Source organism: Astyanax mexicanus, chromosome 9, assembly GCF_023375975.1.
Source record: "Astyanax mexicanus isolate ESR-SI-001 chromosome 9, AstMex3_surface, whole genome shotgun sequence".
Taxonomy (NCBI): domain Eukaryota; kingdom Metazoa; phylum Chordata; class Actinopteri; order Characiformes; family Acestrorhamphidae; genus Astyanax; species Astyanax mexicanus.
The window spans coordinates 43,652,254-43,678,764 of NC_064416.1; the positions used below are offsets into that span (position 1 = coordinate 43,652,254).

The window sequence follows — 26,511 nt, forward strand, 5'->3', positions numbered from 1 at the left end:
TGTGTTTAGGATCCGAGTGGGGTGGTGTTGCTGTGTTCAGGGTCCGAGTGGAGTGGTGTGGCTGTTTTCGGGGTCCGAGTGGGGTGTTCGGGGTCCGAGTGTGGCGGTGTTGCTGTGTTCAGGGTCCGAGTGGGGTGGTGTGGCTGTTTTCGGGGTCCGAGTGGGGTGGTGTTGCTGTGTTCAGGGTCCAATTGTAGTGGTGTGGCTGTTTTTGGGATCCGAGTGGGGTGGTGTTGCTGTGTTCGGGGTCCAAGTCGGGTGGTGTTGCTGTGTTCAGGGTCCGATTGTAGTGGTGTGGCTGTTTTTGGGGTCTGAGTGGGGTGGTGTTGCTGTGTTCAGTGTCCGAGTGGGGTAGTGTTGCTGTGTTCGGGTTCCGAGTGGGGTGGTGTGGCTGTGTCTGGGGTCTGAGTGGGGTGGTGTGGCTGTTTTCGGGGTCCGAGTGGGGTGGTGTGGCTGTTTTCGGGGTCCGAGTGGGGTGGTGTTGCTCTGTTTAGGGTCCGAGTGGGGTGGTGTGGCTGTTTTCGGGGTCCGAGTGGGGTGTTCGGGGTTCGAGTGGGGTGGTGTTGCTGTGTTCAGGGTCCGAGTGGGGTGGTGTGGGTGTGTTCGGGGTCCGAGTGGGTTGGTGTGGCTGTGTTTGGCGTCCGAATGTGTTAGAGTAGGTGTGTTGGGGTCCAAGTGGGGTGGTGTGGCTGTGTTTGGGGTCCGAGTGGGTTGGTGTTACTGTGTTTGGGGTCTGAGTGAGGTGGTGTGGCTGTGTTCGGGGTCCGAGTGGGTTGGTGTTACTGTGTTTGGGGTCTGAGTGAGTTGGTGTTGCTGTGTTTGGGGTCCGAGTGAGTTGGTGTTGCTGTGTTTGGGGTCCGAGTGGAGTGGTGTGGCTGTTTTCGGGGTCCGAGTGGGGTGTTCGGGGTCCGAGTGGGGTGGTGTTTCTGTGTTCAGGGTCCGAGTGGGGTGGTGTGGCTGTTTTCGGGGTCCGAGTGGGGTGGTGTTGCTGTGTTCAGGGTCCAATTGTAGTGGTGTGGCTGTTTTTGGGATCCGAGTGGGGTGGTGTTGCTGTGTTCGGGGTCCAAGTCGTGTGGTGTTGCTGTGTTCAGGGTCCGATTGTAGTGGTGTGGCTGTTTATGGGGTCCGAGTGGGGTGGTGTTGCTGTGTTCAGTGTCCGAGTGGGGTAGTGTTGCTGTGTTCGGGTTCCGAGTGGGGTGGTGTGGCTGTATCTGGGGTCTGAGTGGGGTGGTGTGGCTGTTTTCGGGGTCCGAGTGGGGTGGTGTGGCTGTTTTCGGGGTCTGAGTGGGGTGGTGTTGCTGTGTTTAGGGTCCGAGTGGGGTGGTGTGGCTGTTTTCGGGGTCCGAGTGGGGTGTTCGGGGTTCGAGTGGGGTGGTGTTGCTGTGTTCAGGGTCCGAGTGGGGTGGTGTGGGTGTGTTCGGGGTCCGAGTGGGTTGGTGTGGCTGTGTTTGGCGTCCGAATGTGTTAGAGTAGGTGTGTTGGGGTCCAAGTGGGGTGGTGTGGCTGTGTTTGGGGTCCGAGTGGGTTGGTGTTACTGTGTTTGGGGTCTGAGTGAGGTGGTGTGGCTGTGTTCGGGGTCCGAGTGGGTTGGTGTTACTGTGTTTGGGGTCTGAGTGAGTTGGTGTTGCTGTGTTTGGGGTCCGAGTGAGTTGGTGTTGCTGTGTTTGGGGTCCGAGTGGAGTGGTGTGGCTGTTTTCGGGGTCCGAGTGGGGTGTTCGGGGTCCGAGTGGGGTGGTGTTTCTGTGTTCAGGGTCCGAGTGGGGTGGTGTGGCTGTTTTCGGGGTCCGAGTGGGGTGGTGTTGCTGTGTTCAGGGTCCAATTGTAGTGGTGTGGCTGTTTTTGGGATCCGAGTGGGGTGGTGTTGCTGTGTTCGGGGTCCAAGTCGTGTGGTGTTGCTGTGTTCAGGGTCCGATTGTAGTGGTGTGGCTGTTTTTGGGGTCCGAGTGGGGTGGTGTTGCTGTGTTCAGTGTCCGAGTGGGGTAGTGTTGCTGTGTTCGGGTTCCGAGTGGGGTGGTGTGGCTGTATCTGGGGTCTGAGTGGGGTGGTGTGGCTGTTTTCGGGGTCCGAGTGGGGTGGTGTGGCTGTTTTCGGGGTCTGAGTGGGGTGGTGTTGCTGTGTTTAGGGTCCGAGTGGGGTGGTGTGGCTGTTTTCGGGGTCCGAATGGGGTGTTCGGGGTTCGAGTCGGGTGGTGTTGCTGTGTTCAGGGTCCGAGTGGGGTGGTGTGGGTGTGTTCGGGGTCCGAGTGGGTTGGTGTGGCTGTGTTTGGCGTCCGAATGTGTTATAGTAGGTGTGTTGGGTCCAAGTGGGGTGGTGTGGCTGTGTTTGGGGTCCGAGTGGGTTGGTGTTACTGTGTTTGGGGTCTGAGTGAGGTGGTGTGGCTGTGTTCGGGGTCCGAGTGGGTTGGTGTTACTGTGTTTGGGGTCTGAGTGAGTTGGTGTTGCTGTGTTTGGGGTCCGAGTGAGTTGGTGTTGCTGTGTTTGGGGTCCGAGTGGAGTGGTGTGGCTGTTTTCGGGGTCCGAGTGGGGTGTTCGGGGTCCGAGTGGGGTGGTGTTGCTGTGTTCAGGGTCCGAGTGGGGTGGGGTGGCTGTTTTCGGGGTCCGAGTGGGGTGGTGTTGCTGTGTTCAGGGTCCAATTGTAGTGGTGTGGCTGTTTTTGGGATCCGAGTGGGGTGGTGTTGCTGTGTTCGGGGTCCAAGTCGGGTGGTGTTGCTGTGTTCAGGGTCCGATTGTAGTGGTGTGGCTGTTTTTGGGGTCCGAGTGGGGTGGTGTTGCTGTGTTCAGTGTCCGAGTGGGGTGGTGTTGCTGTGTTCAGGGTCTGAGTGGGGTAGTGTTGCTGTGTTCGGGTTCCGAGTGGGGTGGTGTGGCTGTATCTGGGGTCTGAGTGGGGTGGTGTGGCTGTTTTCGGGGTCCGAGTGGGGTGGTGTGGCTGTTTTCGGGGTCCGAGTGGGGTGGTGTTGCTGTGTTTAGGGTCCGAGTGGGGTGGTGTGGCTGTTTTCGGTGGCCGAGTGGGGTGTTCAGGGTTCGAGTGGGGTGGTGTTGCTGTGTTCAGGGTCCGAGTGGGGTGGTGTGGGTGTGTTCGGGGTCCGAGTGGGTTGGTGTGGCTGTGTTTGGCGTCCGAGTATGTTAGAGTAGGTGTGTTGGGGTGCAAGTGGGGTGGTGTGGCTGTGTTTGGGGTACGAGTGGGTTGGTGTTACTGTGTTTGGGGTCTGAGTGAGGTGGTGTGGCTGTGTTCGGGGTCCGAGTGGGTTGGTGTTACTGTGTTTGGGGTCTGAGTGAGTTGGTGTTGCTGTGTTTGGGGTCCGAGTGAGTTGGTGTTGCTGTGTTTGGGGTCCGAGTGAGTTGGTGTTGCTGTGTTTGGGGTCCGAGTGGGGTGGTGTGGTTGTGTTTGGGGTCCGAGTGGGTTGGTGTTGCCGTGTTTGAGGTCCGAGTGGGTTAGAGTAGGTGTGTTTGGGGTCCAAGTGGGGTGGTGTGGCTGTGTTTGGGGTCCGAGTGGGTTGGTGTGGCTGTGTTTGAGGTCCGAGTGGGGTGGTGAGGCTGTGTTTGGGGTCCGAGTGGGGTGGTGTGTGGCTGTGTTTGGGGTCTGAGTGGGGTGGTGTGGCTGTTTTCGGGGTCCGAGTGGGGTGGTGTGTGGCTGTGTTTGGGGTCTGAGTGGGGTGGTGTGGCTGTTTTCGGGGTCCGAGTGGGGTGGTGTGTGGCTGTGTTTGGGGTCTGAGTGGGGTGGGGTGGCTGTTTTCGGGGTCCGAGTGAAGTGGTATGGCTGTGTCTGGGGTCCGAGTGGGGTGGTGTGTGGCTGTGTTAGGGGTCTGAGTGGGGTGGTGTGGCTGTGTTCGGGTTCCGAGTGAAGTGGTGTGGCTGTGTCTGGGGTCTAAGTGGGGTGGTGTGGCTGTGTTCGGGTTCCGAGTGAAGTGGTGTGGCTGTGTCTGGGGTGTAAGTGGGGTGGTGTGGCTGTTTTCGGGGTCCGAGTGGGGTAGCATTGCTTTCATTTGATTTTGGCATATTCTTCATGTTATTAACGGAAAATAATGCATATTGTTGACTGCATTTACATTTTTTCATGGTAGTGTTTCCTTTTTAATTTTGCACTGATTTAACTCCATAGATTTGAGGAGTTTTATCATGTAATGGTGTGCAGTTAGGACATGCTCCCTTATTCGGTTAAGTTTCAGTTTTGAAAGCCAGCTAGCTACATTAGCCTTGCAGCTCCAGTGAAAATAAATAAAAATTGGCTTGAAAAAATAAAATTTAGACCAAACTATTACTGTAAATAGGGGCTGAACTATGGATTCCCAAGTTGTCCTTGTCTAATCATTGGGTCTCTCATCAGGAGGGCACATATTTGATCTTGGGAATACCACAGAAATCCAGAGAGAATGTGGGTCGCTCTGGGTGCTGGGCTCCAGTGGTACTGCGTTGGAGGCAGTTTAAAAAGATGTGATAAAGCTTCATGTGACTTGTCTCTAGAAGCATGTGCTTGTCTTCACCCTCACAGTGCTGGTAGCATTGTGTGATAGAGGGAGTCCTAGTTATTAAGTTTATCTAATGTCTATGGCTAAGTTCTGTGTGGAATTGTAAATGACAAAAAAAATCCATAAACTAAACATTTTTTAGTTCTGATTTGAGCCACTCTATTGTGCGGTATCCAAATCAGATAACTATTAATGCAATTTAGACTGAAGAGCCAGATTGGTTGGGACTTTTAAGCCAATTCATTTGTTAATTGTTAAATGTTTGATACATTAAGAATTGCCTGTGGGCCATTATTCATGGCAGTGTGTCTTTGCTATCGTAACAGTGGGAAAAGTACATGGTGCATGCTATGAAATGCACAAAAGGCATGTACTTAGTTTCCTGTTTTTTTTTTTATTGCCAAGATAGCAATACGCCAGAAATAGATGGTATTGTGTGGTATTAGTTTTAGCAGACTGTGTTTGTCTATTGATGTGACTTAGCTGAAGATCAGAGCACATTTAATGACCAATTTATGCAGAAATCTAAGTAATCCCAAAGAGTTCACATACTTTTTCTTGCAACTCAAAGTGGTTTCTAACACTGTGTGAACTGGGTTATGTATTGGTTGCTGATATAATGCCCATATAATAATTTTCTAATCATAATTTGTTCGTATTTGGTAACATTTGCCTGTGTGTGTGTGTGTTTAGGTATGATGCAGCGTGTCTGTTGCTGGTGTACGGCGTGTACATCGTGGTGCTGTGTTTTGATCTGAGGATCAGTGAGTATATGATGCGGAGGTTCAGTCCGTGCTGTGTGTGTTTGAGTAAGAGCGTGAATGAACGTTCTGAACAGCAGCCTCTCATGGGCTGGAATAACGAGTCTAGCCTTCGAGTACCACGGCGCTCCCGGACCGACAGCGGGATCTTTCACGATGATTCGGGATACTCCCACCTGTCCCTCAGCCTGCACGGCCTCCACGAAATCCCGGAAGGTACCAAAACATAAACAACATCAATATTAGATTTTTTATTTTTAAATTAATTGTTTGCTTGTTGCTTTAGCCATTTTGCTTTAAAGCTGTTGGTTTTTGCTACAATTTTGAAAATGCATCTTAAACGATTATATTTTAAATGCTTTGACAAATTTGTCAAATCCTGCAATATTACTGTATTTGTCACACTATAAGGTGCACAGGATTATAAGGAGGATTATAGAGCGCAATACTTTGCCTCTGAACGGCGAAATAGCTAGCATTTAGCATGGTTAGCGGTTAATGCTAATGCTGTTCCAGCAGTGCAATCTGGGGTTAACAGTAGGCTACAGGCCGATAATATTCACCTCTGAATGGCAAAAGAGATAGCAGTTAGTGTGGTTAGTGGCAAATGCTAATGCTGCTCCAGCAGTGCTAGCCAAGGGTTAGGAGCAGGCTACAGGCAGATAATTCATACCTCTGAAAGGCTAAAGAGTTAGCACTTAGCATGGTTAGCAGCTAATGCTAATGCTGTTTCAGCAGTGTTTGCCGAGGTTAGCAGCGGGCAACAGACTGATAATACTCATCTCTAAACGACAAAAGACTTAGTGTAACTTAGTGTAGTTGGGTAATGCTGATCCAGCAGTGCTAGCCAGGGTTAGCAGCAGGCTACAGACTGATAATACTCATCTCTGAACGACAAAAGACTTAGTGTAACTTAGTGTAGTTAGTGGGTAATGCTGATCCAGCAGTGCTAGCCAGGGTTAGCAGCAGGCTACAGACTGATAATACTCATCTCTGATTGACAAAAGAGCTAGTGCTTAGCTCAGTTTGTTGGTAATGCTGCTACATCAGTGCTAGCCAGGGTTAGCAGCAGGCTACAGCCCAAAAATACTCATCTCAGAACGACAAAAGACTTAGTGTAACTTAGTGTAGTTAGTGGCTAATGCTGCTAACCCTGCAGTGCTAGCCAAGGTTAGCAGCAGGCTACAGGCTGATAAAAGTTAGCTCTGAACAACAAAAGAGCAAGCCCTTAGCACGGATAGTGTCTAATGCTAATACTGCTCCAGTCTTGGTGATGGAGAAACTTAACTGAAAATCGTGTTATTGCTGTATTCAGCAGTGTGTCTTTACTGCTCCTTAATACCTGACTGGTAGAATTCATACACAAGTCGCGCCGCATTATAAGGCACACTGGCGATTTTTGGGAAAATAAAAGGATTTTAAGTGTGCCTTATAGTGCAAAAAATACGGTACTCTGCCATCTCAATCTACATGTGTTGTGATTGCTTTCAGTGACGGTTCTATGCCTCTCAGCTTGTCCAGAAATGCATGTTTTTTAGAAGTGGCTCCAAACTCATATAGGCTAATGCTTCCCAAGTATAAGGGGAGCACAGGAGCATAAAACACCAATTTTCACATAATGCTGCCTAAAAATGTCATCATTTAGAAGATATAGAACTATTTGTGTGGATCTTCACTGTAACGTAATTTTGAATTATAGAGCAGAAGAGCGTGTTCAGTATGCCGGAGAATGACCTGAAGCGGATCCTGTGGGTTCTGTCTCTGCCCGTGATCGTGCTGCTGTACCTGACCATACCAGACTGCAGGAGGCGCTACTGGAGGAAGTGCTACATGCTGACCTTCTTCATGTCTGCTGTGTGGATCTCCGCCTTCACCTACGTTCTCGTCTGGATGGTCACTATAATCGGTAAATAGCACTTTTTTAAAAGTAGATAGTATTGCTTTAGGTAGTTTCTGATATTATAGTTACTAACACACTGTACAGGACATATGATAATACCCTAGCAACCATCTAGAAACAGTTTTGCCAATTTTCCAATCATTTGGAAACCAATAGCAACCATATTTAGAAACTATAACACTTGGAAACAGATTGCAACATCCTAACAACCCCACATCAACCACCTGAAGTATCATTAAACCTTGAGGGAGATCTACTGGGACACCCTAAGTTACCCTAAGCTAACTTCACTGCAACACCATAGCAACCACCTGGGATTTGCTTAAGCTTTGCAGTCACACTGCATTTCCACTCTGCATTCAGAATGTAATGAACCAGTCAAATTTTGAACAAACAATTCATTGCTTTTTTATTGTTCTAAAATTGTAAGTGAATACTAAAGTCAAGTTTTAGATTCTTCAACATAGCATCTCCTGCCTAGATAGAGACAGATTTGCACATCTTGGCTGGATTTTCTCAGTCATTTTTATGAAGTAGAGTCTCCTGGAATTCAGGCTTTCAGTTAACAGCTGTGCTGAACTCATCAAGAGTTAATAACTTGATTTTTTTGTCTCTTAATGTGTTTGATAGCGTCAGTTGTAAAGTTGTGAAGAGGTAGAGTTACAGGTACACAGTGAATTACAATTACATTTACAGCAGACGCCCTTATTCATAGCAACTTACAACAGTGCTTTGTTATTTACTTTAAATAACCACAGCTAGTCTGTAGAGGATCACCAAGCTTGACAATGTTTAGAATGCTATGATAATTTTATATATTTAGGGTTCAAGCACCGAAGGTGCGTAGAACCCTATTGTTTTTGCTAAGATTTTTCTTCTTATTATTATTATTAGGGGTTCGAGCACGTAGTGCTAGAAACCCTATTGTAATTGTTCTGATTATTAGGGGTTCGAGCACGTAGTGCTAGAAGCCCTATTGTAATTGTTCTGATTATTATTAGTGTGATTGCAGTAATGCAATCACAGTATTGTTCTTCTTAAGTCTTATTCTTATTATTATTATTATTATTATTAGTGTGATTGCAGATCACACTATTGATCTTCTTAAGTCTGTTTCTTATTATTATTATTATTATTATTATTATTCCACCTGTTTTTTGTCCGGTTAACTAGTGCCGCAGTTTTCGAAATATCGACTTCGTTCAAAAGAGAAAACGTGCGTCCATATCGGGAATGGTGGGCTTGTATACAGCTTTCCGATCGGACTTACGTTTTTCGTAAAAACTTCGTAAGTACGCGTTTTTTTGCCCATTGAAAATGAATGGGCAGAACTTTGCACGCCCGTGGACGTCGCAATTTTTGAAATACGAAGATGAAACCAATTGAGGACCTGTAGAACTTATTGAGCTCTTTCCGAAAATATGCGTTACGAAAAGTTACGACGTACGGATTTCGTACGATTGTCGTACGAAGTGGCCCCATTGGAATGAATGGGGCCAATCGGAGGACGGCAGCTAGATCGAAGGACAGGTAGCTAGAACTCCAGTACTGTGAGTGTATGGAGCAGCTATGGGATAAAACAGCATTAGGTCAAAAGTTTGGACACCCCGGCCCCCCAGTACTGTGTGTAATGGAGCCACGGGTCAAAAGTTTGGACACCCCGGCCCCCCAGTACTGTGTGTAATGGAGCCACGGGTCAAAAGTTTGGACACCCCCGAACGGCCAGAGCAACCTAGCGTGCATAGCTGATTGATGTATTTGCACGTTGCGTAGCAACGTGCAAACACCATTTAATCTAATTTATGCATATAAATCACCTAGCAACCACCTAGAAACACCATAGCAACCACCCCGGATACCATAGCAACACCTTAGCAACCGCCTAGCAACATCCTAGCAACCACCTAGCAACCACCTAGCAACACCTTAGCAACCATCCCGGATACCATAGCAACACCTTAGCAACCGCCTAGCAACACCTTAGCAACCACCTAGTAACACCTTAGCAACCACCCCGGATACCATAGCAACACCTTAGCAACCGCCTAGCAACACCCTAGCAACCACCTAGCAACCACCTAGCAACACCTTAGCAACCACCCCGGATACCATAGCAACACCTTAGCAACCACCTAGCAACCACCTAGCAACACCTTAGCAACCACCCCGGATACCATAGCAACACCTTAGCAACCGCCTAGCAACACCTTAGCAACCACCTAGTAACACCTTAGCAACCACCCCGGATACCATAGCAACACCTTAGCAACCGCCTAGCAACACCCTAGCAACCACCTAGCAACCACCTAGCAACACCTTAGCAACCACCCCGGATACCATAGCAACACCTTAGCAACCACCTAGCAACCGCCTAGCAACATCCTAGCAACCACCTAGCAACCACCTAGCAACACCTTAGCAACCATCCCGGATACCATAGCAACACCTTAGCAACCGCCTAGCAACACCTTAGCAACCACCTAGTAACACCTTAGCAACCACCCCGGATACCATAGCAACACCTTAGCAACCGCCTAGCAACACCCTAGCAACCACCTAGCAACCACCTAGCAACACCTTAGCAACCACCCCGGATACCATAGCAACACCTTAGCAACCACCTAGCAACCACCTAGCAACACCTTAGCAACCACCCCGGATACCATAGCAACACCTTAGCAACCGCCTAGCAACACCTTAGCAACCACCTAGCAACACCTTAGCAACCACCCCGGATACCATAGCAACACCTTAGCAACCGCCTAGCAACACCCTAGCAACCACCTAGCAACCACCTAGCAACACCTTAGCAACCACCCCGGATACCATAGCAACACCTTAGCAACCGCCTAGCAACACCCTAGCAACCACCTAGCAACACCTTAGCAACCACCCCGGATACCATAGCAACACCTTAGCAACCGCCTAGCAACACCTTAGCAACCACCTAGCAACCACCTAGCAACACCTTAGCAACCACCCTGGATACCATAGCAACACCTTAGCAACCGCCTAGCAACACCTTAGCAACCACCTAGCAACCACCTAGCAACACCTTAGCAACCACCCTGGATACCATAGCAACACCATAGCAACCGCCTAGCAACACCTTAGCAACCACCTAGCAACACCTTAGCAACCACCGCAGATACCATAGCAACACCTTAGCAACCGCCTAGGAACACCTTAGCAACCACCTAGCAACCACTTAGCAACACCTTAGCAACCATCCCGGATACCATAGCCACACCTTAGCAACCACTTAGCAACACCTTAGCAACACCATAGCAGATACCAGCCAGCACTGCAATCACACTCGCAGTTTCTGTAGGAACTGCAATCTAGTTATTATTATTATTCCACCTGTTTTTTGTCCGGTTAACTAGTGCCGCAGTTTTCGAAATATCGACTTCGTTCAAAAGAGAAAACGTGCGTCCATATCGGGAATGGTGGGCTTGTATACAGCTTTCCGATCGGACTTACGTTTTTCGTAAAAACTTCGTAAGTACGCGTTTTTTTGCCCATAGAAAATGAATGGGCAGAACTTTGCACGTCCGTGGACGTCGCAATTTTTGAAATACTAAGATGAAACCAATTGAGGACCTGTAGAACTTATTGAGCTCTTTCCGAAAATATGCGTTACGAAAAGTTACGACGTACGGATTTCGTACGAATGTCGTACGAAGTGGCCCCATTGGAATGAATGGGGCCAATCGGAGGACGGCAGCTAGATCGAAGGACAGGTAGCTAGAACTCCAGTACTGTGAGTGTATGGAGCAGCTATGGGATAAAACAGCATTAGGTCAAAAGTTTGGACACCCCGGCCCCCCAGTACTGTGTGTAATGGAGCCACGGGTCAAAAGTTTGGACACCCCGGCCCCCCAGTACTGTGTGTAATGGAGCCACGGGTCAAAAGTTTGGACACCCCCGAACGGCCAGAGCAACCTAGCGTGCATAGCTGATTGATGTATTTGCACGTTGCGTAGCAACGTGCAAACACCATTTAATCAAATTTATGCATATACATCACCTAGCAACCACCTAGAAACACCATAGCAACCACCCTGGATACCATAGCAACACCTTAGCAACCGCCTAGCAACACCATAGCAACCACCTAGCAACCATCTAGCAACACCTTAGCAACCACCCCAGATACCATAGCAACACCTTAGCAACCGCCTAGCAACACCCTAGCAACCACCTAGCAACCACCTAGCAACACCTTAGCAACCACCCCGGATACCATAGCAACACCTTAGCAACCGCCTAGCAACACCCTAGCAACCACCTAGCAACCACCTAGCAACACCTTAGCAACCACCCCGGATACCATAGCAACACCTTAGCAACCGCCTAGCAACACCCTAGCAACCACCTAGCAACACCTTAGCAACCACCCCGGATACCATAGCAACACCTTAGCAACCGCCTAGCAACACCCTAGCAACCACCTAGCAACCACCTAGCAACACCTTAGCAACCACCCCGGATACCATAGCAACACCTTAGCAACCGCCTAGCAACACCCTAGCAACCACCTAGCAACCACCTAGCAACACCTTAGCAACCACCCCGGATACCATAGCAACACCTTAGCAACCGCCTAGCAACACCCTAGCAACCACCTAGCAACCACCTAGCAACACCTTAGCAACCACCCCGGATACCATAGCAACACCTTAGCAACCGCCTAGCAACACCCTAGCAACCACCTAGCAACACCTTAGCAACCACCCTGGATACCATAGCAACACCTTAGCAACCGCCTAGCAACACCCTAGCAACCACCTAGCAACCACCTAGCAACACCTTAGCAACCACCCCTGATACCATAGCAACACCCTAGCAACCACCTAGCAACCACCTAGCAACACCTTAGCAACCACCCCGGATACCATAGCAACACCTTAGCAACCGCCTAGCAACACCCTAGCAACCACCTAGCAACACCTTAGCAACCACCCCGGATACCATAGCAACACCTTAGCAACCGCCTAGCAACACCTTAGCAACCACCTAGCAACACCTTAGCAACCACCCCAGATACCATAGCAACACCTTAGCAACCGCCTAGCAACACCTTAGCAACCACCTAGCAACCACTTAGCAACACCTTAGCAACCACCCCGGATACCATAGCCACACCTTAGCAACCACTTAGCAACACCTTAGCAACACCACAGCAGATACCAGCCAGCACTGCAATCACACTCGCAGTTTCTGTAGGAACTGCAATCTAGTTATTATTATTATTCCACCTGTTTTTTGTCCGGTTAACTAGTGCCGCAGTTTTCGAAATATCGACTTCGTTCAAAAGAGAAAACGTGCGTCCATATCGGGAATGGTGGGCTTGTATACAGCTTTCCGATCGGACTTACGTTTTTCGTAAAAACTTCGTAAGTACGCGTTTTTTTGACCATTGAAAATGAATGGGCAGAACTTTGCACGCCCGTGGACGTCGCAATTTTTGAAATACGAAGATGAAACCAATTGAGGACCTGTAGAACTTATTGAGCTCTTTCCGAAAATATGCGTTACGAAAAGTTACGACGTACGGATTTCGTACGAATGTCGTACGAAGTGGCCCCATTGGAATGAATGGGGCCAATCGGAGGACGGCAGCTAGATCGAAGGACAGGTAGCTAGAACTCCAGTACTGTGTGTAATGGAGCAGCTATGGGATAAATCAGCGTTAGGTCAAAAGTTTGGACACCCCGGCCCCCCAGCACTGTGTGTAATGGAGCCATGGGTCAAAAGTTTGGACACCCCGGCCCCCCAGTACTGTGTGTAATGGAGCCACGGGTCAAAAGTTTGGACACCCCCGAACGGCCAGAGCAACCTAGCGTGCATAGCTGATTGATGTATTTGCACGTTGCGTGGCAACGTGCAAACACCATTTAATCTAATTTATGCATATAAATCACCTAGCAACCACCTAGAAACACCTTAGCAACCACCACAGATACCATAGCAACACCTTAGCAACCGCCTAGCAACACCTTAGCAACCACCTAGCAACCACCTAGCAACACCTTAGCAACCTCCCCGGATACCATAGCAACACCTTAGCAACCGCCTAGCAACACCCTAGCAACAACCTAGCAACCACCTAGCAACACCTTAGCAACCACCCCGGATACCATAGCAACGCCTTAGCAACCGCCTAGCAACACCCTAGCAACCACCTAGCAACCACCTAGCAACACCTTAGCAACCACCCCGGATACCATAGCAACACCTTAGCAACCGCCTAGCAACACCTTAGCAACCACCTAGCAACCACCTAGCAACACCTTAGCAACCTCCCCGGATACCATAGCAACACCTTAGCAACCACCTAGCAACCACCTAGCAACACCTTAGCAACCACCCCGGATACCATAGCAACACCTTAGCAACCGCCTAGCAACACCTTAGCAACCACCTAGCAACCACCTAGCAACACCTTAGCAACCACCCCGGATACCATAGCAACACCATAGCAACCGCCTAGCAACACCCTAGGAACAACCTAGCAACCACCTAGCAACACCTTAGCAACCACCCCGGATACCATAGCAACACCTTAGCAACCACCTAGCAACACCCTAGCAACCACCTAGCAACCACCCAGCAACACCTTAGCAACCACCCCGGATACCATAGCAACACCTTAGCAACCGCCTAGCAACACTCTAGCAACCACCTAGCAACACCTTAGCAACAACCCGGATACCATAGCAACACCTTAGCAACCGCCTAGCAACACCTTAGCAACCACCTAGCAACCACTTAGCAACACCTTAGCAACCACCCCGGATACCATAGCAACACCTTAGCAACCGCCTAGCAACACCCTAGCAACCACCTAACAACCACCGAGCAACACCTTAGCAACCACCCCGGATACCATAGCAACACCTTAGCAACCGCCTAGCAACACCCTAGCAACCACCTAGCAACACCTTAGCAACCACCCTGGATACCATAGCAACACCTTAGCAACCGCCTAGCAACACCTTAGAAACCACCTAGCAACCACTTAGCAACACCTTAGCAACCACCCCGGATACCATAGCAACACCTTAGCAACCGCCTAGCAACACCCTAGCAACCACCTAGCAACACCTTAGCAACCACCCCGGATACCATAGCAACACCTTAGCAACCGCCTAGCAACACCCTAGCAACCACCTAGCAACCACCTAGCAACACCTTAGCAACCACCCCGGATACCATAGCAACACCTTAGCAACCGCCTAGCAACACCTTAGCAACCACCCCGGATACCATAGCAACACCTTAGCAACCACCTAGCAACTGCTTAGGAGTGACCTACCAACCACTTAGCAACACCATAGCAACCACCCTGGATACCATAGCAACACCTTAGCAACCGCCTAGCAACACCCTAGCAACCACCTAGCAACCACCTAGCAACACCTTAGCAACCACCCGGATACCATAGCAACACCTTAGCAACCGCCTAGCAACACCCTAGCAACCACCTAGCAACCACCTAGCAACACCTTAGCAACCACCCCGGATACCATAGCAACACCTTAGCAACCGCCTAGCAACACCCTAGCAACCACCTAGCAACACCTTAGCAACCACCCCGGATACCATAGCAACACCTTAGCAACCGCCTAGCAACACCCTAGCAACCACCTAGCAACCACCTAGCAACACCTTAGCAACCACCCCGGATACCATAGCAACACCTTAGCAACCCACTAGCAACACCTTAGCAACCACCTAGCAACACCTTAGCAACCACCCCGGATACCATAGCAACACCTTAGCAACACCATAGCAGATACCAGCCAGCACTGCAATCACACTCGCAGTTTCTGTAGGAACTGCAATCTAGTTATTATTCTTATTCTTTTTCTGCCATAGAAGTGATTGGGCAGAAGAAACCGTAAGGCCTACAGAGCTGAGACTTGGTCATATGGTAGTACTTCTCACCGCTACTCAGATTCAAAAGATGAGCCCGAACGGCCTCAAGGGGGCGCTATGGCGAAGCAAAACGCTTTTTGCCTCGTTACTCCCACACCCTGATAGCTAGACGAAAAATTCTTTCGTTTTATGATTCCTTGGTTTATGGCAAATCAAAAAGGTCAATAGAACCACTAAGCTCCGCCCACTTAGATTTTTTGCTATTTAGCATAATATGCAAAACCTACTTTTGAGAACTTGTTCTAGGGGCATTGACCCATCCTATCATATTTGGTGTCAAACAACTCAGCAGAGTCCCAACCTCAATAATTATCAAAAAAATCTTGAACTTTGTGAACAATATGGTCGCCATATGCAAATTAATCTTACCGTGGCACACCCAAGTTTACTCTAACAGCTGTAACTTTTGAATGCTTAAACCTACACTAATGCCACTTTACAACTTTGATGCCAACATGATTCTGAGGTAGCCCGTCAATCTGTGTAGACATACGCCCCCAGGGGGCGGAGCCAAAGCTAAAAATCTGTTTCTCAGGAACCGTACAAGCTATGAAGCTCTCCTTTGGCATGTATCATCTATGGCCTATGTCCTAATGTTTTACAGAAGGAAAATTTGATATGCAAATTTTTGCGATCGTTATTAGCCAATCAGATTCCAGCAAGCTTTTGACATACTAAACAATGACCAATCAGGACAATACTTATACCCTACATGTATATCAGGGCCTTCTATCATCCATTAAATTATGGCGTTGATTGGCCTCAAGGGGGCGCTATAGCAGAAAATCAGTTATATCTAAAGGTACAAGTGGCCTAGGCTCGTTATTCTTTTTTATTTGTATACTTTTCTGTAGCCTTTACAACTTTGTAATTACATGTATTTACCAAAAATGCAAAGATTTTCATCAGTGGCCAAAAGAGTAAAAATTGCTCTTTTCGAACTTGTCTTTAAGTCCTTAATCAATCAAAACAAATTTGGTCTTGATGCAATCTTGAGACCCTGTAGGTAAATAATTATCAAAAAAATCTTGACATTTTAACTATTTAAGGCCCATAAACCTTGATCAAACATGTACGTGAAAGCCTTTTCAGAGTTATTTGGCCCAAACTCTGTCAAAGTTTAAAACATGCCAAAACTGTTGAAGCTACTAATTAACAATGACATTTCAAGCACATGTGCCAAGTATGAGCCAAATAAGTCTTCAGTAGGCTCTACAGTGACAAATTAACTATTTTCAATTTATTCTATTTATCGCTATTTTCCAACCTAAATGGACAGAAGACAGGAACCTTTGACCCTATCAACACACAAATTTATACACGTATATAGACTGATAATCTGATCTTGATTGCAAATTTTCAGCCAAATCGGACATGTTTTGCCTCTACAACGGCTGGAAAACTACAGCGATTTTGTAGGCCTCAAGGCTGTATTATCGCTTTTTTCAAACCTAAATGGACAGAAGTCAGGAACCTTTGACCCTATCGACACAGAAATTTACATACATATATAGACTGATATTGTGATCTTGATTGCAAATTTTGAGCCAAATCAGATATTCTTTGCCTCTAATATGGCCAAAGAGCAACAGCCATTTTGTAGGCCATAAGCCTGTATTATCGCTTTTTTCAAACCTAAATGGACAGAAGTCAGGAACCTTTGACCCTATTGACACAGAAATTGACATACATATATAGACTGATATTGTGATCTTGATTGCAAATTTTGAGCCAAATCAGATATTTTTTGCCTCTAATATGGCCAAAGAGCAACAGCCATTTTGTAGGCCATAAGCCTGTATTATCGCTTTTTTCAAGCCTAAATGGACAGAAGTCAGGAACCTTTGACCCTATCAACACACAAATTTACACACATATATATACAGACCACTTGATCATGAGAACCAATTTTGAACCCAATCGGACTTTTCTTCTCTTTTTAATAAATAGAAACACACTGATAGGGAATGTTCTGTCTTACTTATAGAGTGATAGATTTCCAGCAGGTTATATGTGGTCTCTTGCTGCGCTCTGGTGGTCATTTGGTGAAACAGTTACAGTTGAATTATTCTAAATTAAAGCTCTGCTGAACTTATTCAAATCTTGCTTGTCTTGCTTAATTGAACATATTTATCCTTCTTGTTCATGCTGGTCAGCCGCCTGGGTCATTCTTGTTTATGCTCCACACACTTATTTTTTTTTTTTAATTGCATAATATGCAAAACCTACTTTTGAGATCTTGTCCTTGGATCCTTGACCAATCATGACATGTTTGGTGTCAAACAGTTCAGCAGAGCTTACTCCTCAATAATTATTAAAAAAATATTTACATTTATAAACAATATGGCCGCCATATGCAAATGAGTTCTACCATGGTGCAGTAAAATGTCTTTAACACTTATAACTTTTGAATGCTTAACCTGACACTAATACCACTTCAGTCCTTTGATCATTACATGATTCTCAGATACCCTGTCAGTTTAAGTAGACATACACCCCCCCAGGGGGCGGGGCCAATGCTCGATAGCTGTTTCTCTAGAACCATACAAGCTATCAAGGTCATCCTAGCCAATTATCATCTATGGCCCATGCACTAATGGTACACCAAATGAAAATTTGATATGGACACTTTTGTGGTCACTATTAGCCAATCACATTCCAGCAAGCTTTTAACAGGCGGAATGTTAATCAGGTCAAAACTTATATACTATATACGGGTTATTTATATGCCCTTTTTATGCCTTGTGTTTTTTCAATTTAAGAACTGAATTTGTTTCACCAAATGCGCACTAGAGTGCAGTAAGACACCACATAAAACCTGATGAATACTACAGCTCAATTTATCAATGCTTTTCAACTAGTTTACTCACACCACTCATCTAGCATTGCCATTATGGTCTTTATGGTCACGCTGGTCACCCAGCTTGGTTATGCTGGCCATCCAGCTTGGTCATGCTGGCCATTCACATTGGTCATTATGGTCCTGCTGGTCATTCAGCTTTGTCCTCATAGTAATGGTGGTCTTCCAGCTTGGTCATACTGGCCAACCACCTTTGCCATGCTGGTCATCCAGTTTGGTCATTATGGTCTTCCAGCTTGGTCAATATGGTCAACAAGTTTGTCATCCAGATTAGTCATGCTGGTAATCTAGCTTGGTCTTCACGGTCATGCTGGTCATCCTCATCCAGTTTGGCGATGCCGGTCAACCGGCAACATGTTTTAAGCCTAACTGGCCTCCAGGGGTCTCTTTGCCTGTAACGCTCGAACCCCGTAAATCGCCGCTTGCGGCTATATTTATTATTATAGTTCTTATTCTTTTTGTGCCATAGAAGTGATTGGGCAGAAGAAACCGTAAGGCCTACAGGGCTGAGACTTGGTCATATGGTAGTACTTCTCACCGCTACTCAGATTCAAAAGATGAGCCCGATCGGCCTCAAGGGGGCGCTATGGCGAAGGTCAACGCGTTTGGCCTCGTAACTCCTACGCCCTGATAGCTAGAGCAAAAATTCTTGCATTATATGATTCCTTGGTTAATGGCAAATCAAAAAGGTCAATAGAACCACTAAGCTCCGCCAACTTAGATTTTTTGCTATTTAGCATAATATGCAAAACCTACTTTTGAGAACTTGTCCTAGGGTCATTGACCAATCCTATCATATTTGGTGTCAAACAACTCAGCAGAGTCCCAACCTCAATAATTATCGAAAAAATTGTGAAATTTGTAAACAGTATGGCCGCCATATGCAAATTAATCTTACCGTGGCACACCCAAATTTACTCTAACAGCTGTAACTTTTGAATGCTTAAACCTACACTAATGCCACTTTACAACTTTGATGCCAACATGATTCTGAGGTAGCCCGTCAATCTGTGTAGACATACGCCCACAGGGGGCGGAACCAAAGCTAAAAATCTGTTTCTCAGGAACCGTACAAGCTATGAAGCTCTCCTTTGGCATGTATCATCTATGGCCTATGTCCTAATGTTTTACAAAAGGAAAATTTGATATGCAAATTTTTGCGATCGTTATTAGCCAATCAGATTCCAGCAAGCTTTTGACATGCTAAACAATGACCAATCCGGACGATACTTATACCCTACATGTATCTCAGGGCCTTCTATCATCCATTAAAATATGGCGTTGATTGGCCTCAAGGGGGCGCTATAGCAGAAAATCAGTTATATCTAAAGGTACAAGTGGCCTAGGCTTGTTATTCTTTTTTATTTGTATACTGTGCTGTAGCCTTTACAACTTTGTAATTACATGTGTTTACCAAAAATGCAAAGATTTTCATCAGTGGCCAAAAGAGTAAAAATGGCTCTTTTCGAACTTGTCTTTAAGTTCTTAATCAATCAAAACAAATTTGGTCTTGATGCAATCTTGAGACCCTGTAGGTAAATAATTATCAAAAAAATCTTGACATTTTAACTATTTGAGGCCCATAAACCTTGATCAAACATGTACGTGAAAGCCTTTTCAGAGTTATTTGGCCAAAACTCTGTCAAAGTTTAAAACATGCCAAAACTGTTGAAGCTACTAATTAACAATGACATTTGAAGCACATTTGCCAAGTATGAGCCAAATAAGTCTTCAGTAGGCTCTACAGTGATAAAATAACTATTTTCAATTTATTCTATTTATCGCTATTTTCCAACCTAAATGGACAGAAGACAGGAACCTTTCACCCTATCAACACACAAATGTATACACATATATAGACTGATAATGTGATCTTGATTGCAAATTTTCAGCCAAATCGGACATGTTTTGCCTCTACAACGGCTGGAAAACTACAGCGATTTTGTAGGCCTCAAGCCTGTATTATCGCTTTTTTCAAACCTAAATGGACAGAAGTCAGGAACCTTTGACCCTATCGACACAGAAATTGACATACATATATAGACTGATATTGTGATCTTGATTGCAAATTTTGAGCCAAATCAGATATTTTTTGCCTCTAATATGGCCAAAGAGCAACAGCCATTTTGTAGGCCATAAGCCTGTATTATCGCTTTTTTCAAACCTAAATGGACAGAAGTCAGGAACCTTTGACCCTATCAACACACAAATTTACACACATATATATGCAGACCACTTGATCATGAGTACCAATTTGGAGCCCAATCGGACTTTTCTTCTCTTTTTAATAAATAGAAACACACTGATAGGGAATGTTCTGTCTTACTTATAGAGTGATAGATTTCCAGCAGGTTATATGTGGTCTCTTGCTGCGCTCTGGTGGTCATTTGGTGAAACAGCTACAGGTGAATTATTCTTAATTAAAGCTCTGCTGAACTTATTCAATCTTGCTTGTCTTGCTAAATTGAACATATTTATCCTCCTTGTTCATGCTGGTCAGCCGCCTGGGTCATTCTTGTTTATGCTCCACCCACTTAATTTTTTTTAAAATTTGCATAATATGCAAAACCTACTTTTGAGATCTTGTCCTTGGATCCTTGACCAATCATGACATATTTGGTGTCAAACAGTTCAGCAGAGCTTACTCCTCAATAATTATTAAAAAAATCTTTACATTTATAAACAATATGGCCGCCATATGCAAATGAGTTCTACCATGGTGCAGTAAAATGTCTTTAACACTTATAACTTTTGAATGCTTAACCTGACACTAATACCACTTCAGTCCTTTGATCATTACATGATTCTCAGATACCTTGTCAGTTTAAGTAGACATACACCCCCCCAGGGGGCGGGGCAAATGCTCGATAGCTGTTTCTCTAGAACCATACAAGCTATCAAGGTCATCCTAGCCAATTATCATCTATGGCCCATGCACTAATGGTACACCAAATGAAAATTTGATATGGACACTTTTGTGGTCACTATTAGCCAATCACATTCCAGCAAGCTTTTAACAGGCGGAATGTTAATCAGGTCAAAACTTATATACTATATACGGGTTATTTATATGCCCTTTTTATGCCTTGTGTTTTTTCAATTTAAGAACTGAATTTGTTTCACCAAATGCCCACTAGAGTGCAGTAAGACACCACATAAAACCTGATGAACACTACAGCTCAATTTATCAATGCTTTTCAACTAGTTTACTCACACCACTCATCTAGCATTGCCATTATGGTCTTTATGGTCACGCTGGTCACCCAGCTTGGTTATGCTGGCCATCCAGCTTGGTCATGCTGGCCATTCACATTGGTCATTATGGTCCTGCTGGTCATTCAGCTTTGTCCTCATAGTAATGGTGGTCTTCCAGCTTGGTCATACTGGCCAACCACCTTTGCCATGCTGGTCATCCAGTTTGGTCATTATGGTCTTCCAGCTTGGTAAATATGGTCAACAAGTTTGTCATCCAGATTAGTCATGCTGGTAATCTAGCTTGGTCTTCACGGTCATGCTGGTCATCCTCATCCAGTTTGGCGATGCCGGTCAACCGGCAACATGTTTTAAGCCTAACTGGCCTCCAGGGGTCTCTTTGCCTGTAACGCTCGAACCCCGTAAATCGCCGCTTGCGGCTATATTTATTATTATTATTCTTTTTCTCCTGTAAAAACAGTTGTGCAGCCTAAACCGTAAGTCATAGAGAAATGAAACTTGGTAGGTAGATGTAGGATCAGTGCATCTCGGTGGACAACAAAAATGGCACCGATTGGTCAAGTGGTGGCGCTATAAACAAGGAAATTCATTTTTCACAATTTTCTCAATAACTCAAAAACCATAAGACCTACATTAAAAATTCTTTTTTTGATGGATTCCTTGGGTCAATACCAACAACTTTCCAATTTGGACCATGCACTTCCGTCTATATAGATTTTGTGCTAATTTGCATAATATGCAAAACCTACTTTTGCAAACTAGTCCTAGGAATTTTGACCAATCCTGGCATGTTTGGTATCAAAACACTCGTGAGAGCATGCGCTTCAATATTCATTAAGAAAAAGTTGAAATATGTAAACAATATGGCCGCCATATGCAAATTAGTACTTCCGGATATATGCCCCATTCACTTCAAGAGGTAAATTTGGAGCACTGTTTCTCAGCAACCGTGCAACCTAGCAAGTTGAAACTTTGCATGCAGAATCTATCATACAGCCTCTAAAGGATGTTCAAAGGGCAACTTAATCAATCAACATGGCTGAACACCATCAGCCAATCAGCATTCAGCAGACATTTTGGCAGGCTGAATGTTGCCCAATCTGGATGATATTTGGCAGTTATGTTCAGGTGGAGACACTGTAGTGACCTGCAAAGTGCTGAAACAATCCGCCCACTGGGGGGTGCTGTTCCAAAAAAACGAGTATATGTCAATCATGCTGTACTATTTTGACATCTAATTGTTTTTGCCATATTTAGTACAGTGGCTCTGACAAATTTCTCAATACAACTATGTTTAAAAAGTGCTTTGTTCATTCATAATTGCTAATTGTTTGAAAATAGCTATATTGAAACTACTCTCTGGATATTTGGCCTATCACCTCCATTTCAGTCTTGCTGCACACTGTAGAGTCTCTAGGTAAATGTTCATTAAAAACATTTGTGAAAATTTCACATACAATACTCTCCAGGCATCAAGCAATCTGTGCGTCCTTGGAATTTCTAACCTAAATTCCTGTAACTCTGCAGTATTTGCTGTAATCTCACAATGTTAAAGACCTCTGTACAATATCACTCTGATGAAGCGCCATTTAATACAGAACTAGATTAAGAATAACTTGACATTACATGTCATATCAGAACATTCACTCCTTTGTGCCTCTTCTCAACATTAATAACAGGTGAAAGACTTTTGATCATTTCTAAATGTGACAGAATGTCTCCAATTGTGTTAGACCTTCTTACACATCACCATCCTATGCTCTAGTAGGCACCATTGTGCTAGTTGGTGCTTGATGAAGCGCCATTTAATTCAGAACTAGATTTATAATAACTTCGTAATTACATGTCATATCAGAACATTCACTCCTTTGTGTTAATTTAAACTTGTTTGGTCAAACATTTCAGCTTGTTCTGCAAAGGTTCAAAGGTCAATCTGAATACCACTTTGTGAACATTCTGGTTGAAGCCACCTGATCAATACCAATAACATGTAGACACCTTTTGACTAGTTCTAACTCACTTAATGAATATCCTACAAAGTTCACTAGATTTACATGTGAATTTAAGCACTGATCAGGTTGAAAGGCCTCTGCTCAACATTAATAACAGGTGAAAAACTTGATAATTTCTAAATGTGACAGGGCATCTCCAATCATATTAGACCTTCTTACACATCACCATTCAATGCTCCAGTAGGCACCATTGTGCAAGTTGGTGCTTGAACCCGATGATTGCCGCTTGCGGCTATATTTATTTTTTTTAAGATTAGTTTAGGAACTAATTTTAAACTAAAAAGATGAGTCTTCAGTCAGCAGTGTTTAAAGACCATGAATGACATTGCTGTTCTGATACACAATGGAAATTCGTTCCACCATCTTGGTCCTGCAGCACAGAGAAGAGTTTGGATGTTTGTTTTCTGTGGGTTATTTTGAGGGATGGTGGTTCGAGCTGAGCTGAGCTGTACTGGAAGCTCTAAGAGCTCTTGGTACAGATCTGGGTTTGACCATCAGTGCCATCAAGTAGGAAGGAGCTGGTGCGTTTTTGGTTTTGTAGACCAGAGTCAGGGTTCTGCAGCAACAGGAAGTCAGTGGAGGGAACACAGCAGAGTCAAGAGTCACATGACTGAACTTCAGAAGATTGAAGACAGAAGATTGAAGATTGAGTTGTGCTGCTGCCGCTGATTCTAAACTAGTTGCAGGGTTTTGGTGGCTCTGCAGTGGAAGAGCAGCCAGTAGAGGGTTGCAGTAGTCGAGTATTGAGATGAGAACAGAGAAAGAGAGAGAGAATGCACAAGCACCTGAGTGACTTCCTGAGAAAGAACCGGTCAAATTCTTCAGATATTGTACAGGAGAAATCTGCATAACTGAGGCAGATTGGCAACATGGCTCAAGAACGATAACTGGTCATCCATTACTACACCAAGGCTATGTGCTAATGCACAAGTGACCAAAAGAGAGGTCTCGAAAGAGATGGAGAGATTGTGGTGAAGATCTGTAGTTCCTGGAATGAACAGAAGGTCAGTCTTGCTGGGGTTGAGTTTCAGGTGATGAGAACTCTATTTGAGTAATGTTCTAATCCGTTTTAGACAAGTTGGCCAAAACTACTCAACTAAGTAAGGAAGAAAACTTTAATAAATGAAGGTCAGACAATCTGAAACATTTCAAAAACTAAAATTATCAAGTGCAGTCACCACAAAGACCATCAAAGACATTATAATGAAATTTGCTATGATGACGTTATGATGAAACTATAGCATTGCTATGGTACCCATGGTGTTTCCCTTGGTGTTGTAAACCAGTTGCTTGGTGATTGCTGTAGTTTTGCTAGGGTGTCTGTGGTGGTTGCTATGGTGTTGCTAAGCAGTTGCTAGGTGGTTGCTAAGGTGTTGCTAGGTGGTTGCTAAGGCACTGCTATGGTATCCATGGTGGTTGTTACACACTAAGAAAAGTAAGTACTTAAAAAAGTACAAAGCTTGTCGCTGGGGCTGTACCTTTATTGAGGTACAAAAAAGTACCTTTTAGTATAAGTCCTTTTTTGTACCCATGGTTTTTGTGCCAGTAAAGATTATAAAGGTTATAAACATTATCATCAACTAAATATGTGTCAAGAACTTCATGATCCAAAACTGTCTGGCTTTCAAATAAAAAAATGTGCAAATAAAATATATATTGTTTATTAGTACAATGATACAGAATACTGAAATGTAAATTTTGGTTGGTTAAATGGTACAAATCTGTACTTATTGCTGTTAGGAATGACTTTGTACTTCAGAGGGAACAAATCTGACCCTGTAAAGACCAATATTGTACCTTTGAGGATACAATTATGAAAAGTGTACTTATGAGTACAAAAAAGTACTCGTATCGTACCTCTGTTTTTTAGAGTGTAAGGTGTTGCTAAGCAGTTGCTAGGTGAATGCTAAGGTGTTGCTAGGTGGTTGCTAAGGTGTTACTATGGTGTCTGTGGTGATTGCTATGATATTGCTAAGCAGTTGCCTGCTGGTTGAAACTGGCTCTCGGCAGGACTGAGCCAGGAAAGGAACAGCAAGAGTTTCCTCTGTTCACCAGACTTCAGTATTCATTTACAGTGAAGGAGAAAAGTTTTCACTTTGATTGATGCCCTCGATTTGACCATTGAACCTCTGCAGGGGTTTGTATATATATATTACGAAACCAGATTTATTCAATCGTGCGACTCCCGTCCAAAAGCTGTCTTGCTCGCGTCCAAGTCCACTTTCAAACTCTACAAGCTGGCAAAGACAAGTCAGGTTGATTAGCCTGCCATCATCACTCAGCCAAATAATTATTACTACTACTGGTCTTTGGTGTACAGCGTGCTTTCTCTGCTTTTTGGATTTAAGCCGTTAGCATGGGAAGTGGCCAGACTTATACAGACTTTAAACTGTGCAAATTCTGCACATTAATCCGAAGGATGTTCTGTAATCATTAACACAGCAGGCCTATTGTGTGTGTGTGTGTGTGTATAATTGAGATATAGTAATATTAAATATATAGTATATTTGATCTCTAAGTGCAGTTAACAGCTCATTACAGTGTAGATCATATTAAGAACCTTATGTTCTAGAGGTGCTGGGATTCTGAGAATCACACACAGCCTGGTCACATGCTCTTTCTGCCCATTCCTGAGATGCCAGCTCCATATCCTGAGGGTTTGTGGGAGACTAGAGGCCGGGGATTACGGGCCGCTGGACCCCGGAGAGCATGTGATTCAGGCGGTGGGATAATAGGATTATTATCCAGGGAAAGAGCACGCAGACTCACATGAGTACGAGCCGTGTGGAAAAGAGTAAAGCAATGGGCAGGTACTGAGGAGGAGCTAACCCTCGGGCAGGGTGCGTGTCAGAGCGTGTGTGTGTGTGTGTGTGTGTGTGTGTGATTGCCCTGTGGGCGAGTTTCTCTGAGTGCGTTTTAGAGCACGAGTCATCAGGCCTCCATCCCTACAACCACATGGGGGTCTGCTGGCTGGCTGGGGGCTGAAATCCCAAACACACACACACACACACACACAGTCTGCTGTGTATGAGGAGATGCATGAATGAACCTTATATATATATATATATATATATATATAAGGTTACAGAAAAAAAATATAAAAATTCTAAAAAATATATAAAAATATAAGGTGTTGCTAGGGTATCTGTGGCGGTTGCTATGGTGTTGCTAATGTGTTGCTAGGTGGTTGCAAAGCATTGCTATGGTATCCATGGTGTTTCCAATGGTGTTGTTAAGCAGTTACTTGGTAATTTCTGTAGTGTTGCTAGGGTGTCTGTGGTGGTTGGTCCATGGTTGTTGCTAAGCAGTTGCTAGGTGGTTGCTAAGGTGTTTCTAGGTGGTTGCTAAGGTGTTAG

The 26,511-nt window shown here is 45.2% G+C and overlaps 1 protein-coding gene across 1 annotated transcript in view; it reads left to right on the forward strand.

The window, feature by feature from the left end:
* The window catches only part of slc24a5 (solute carrier family 24 member 5), a 51,392-nt gene that overhangs the window by 17,443 nt on the left and 7,438 nt on the right, over window positions 1-26,511 (forward strand). Inside the window, exons 6-7 of the mRNA XM_022687015.2 lie at window positions 5,159-5,442; window positions 6,926-7,132. Of these exons, the coding sequence (XP_022542736.2) occupies window positions 5,159-5,442; window positions 6,926-7,132 (491 nt within the window). The remainder of the gene's footprint in view (window positions 1-5,158; window positions 5,443-6,925; window positions 7,133-26,511) is intronic.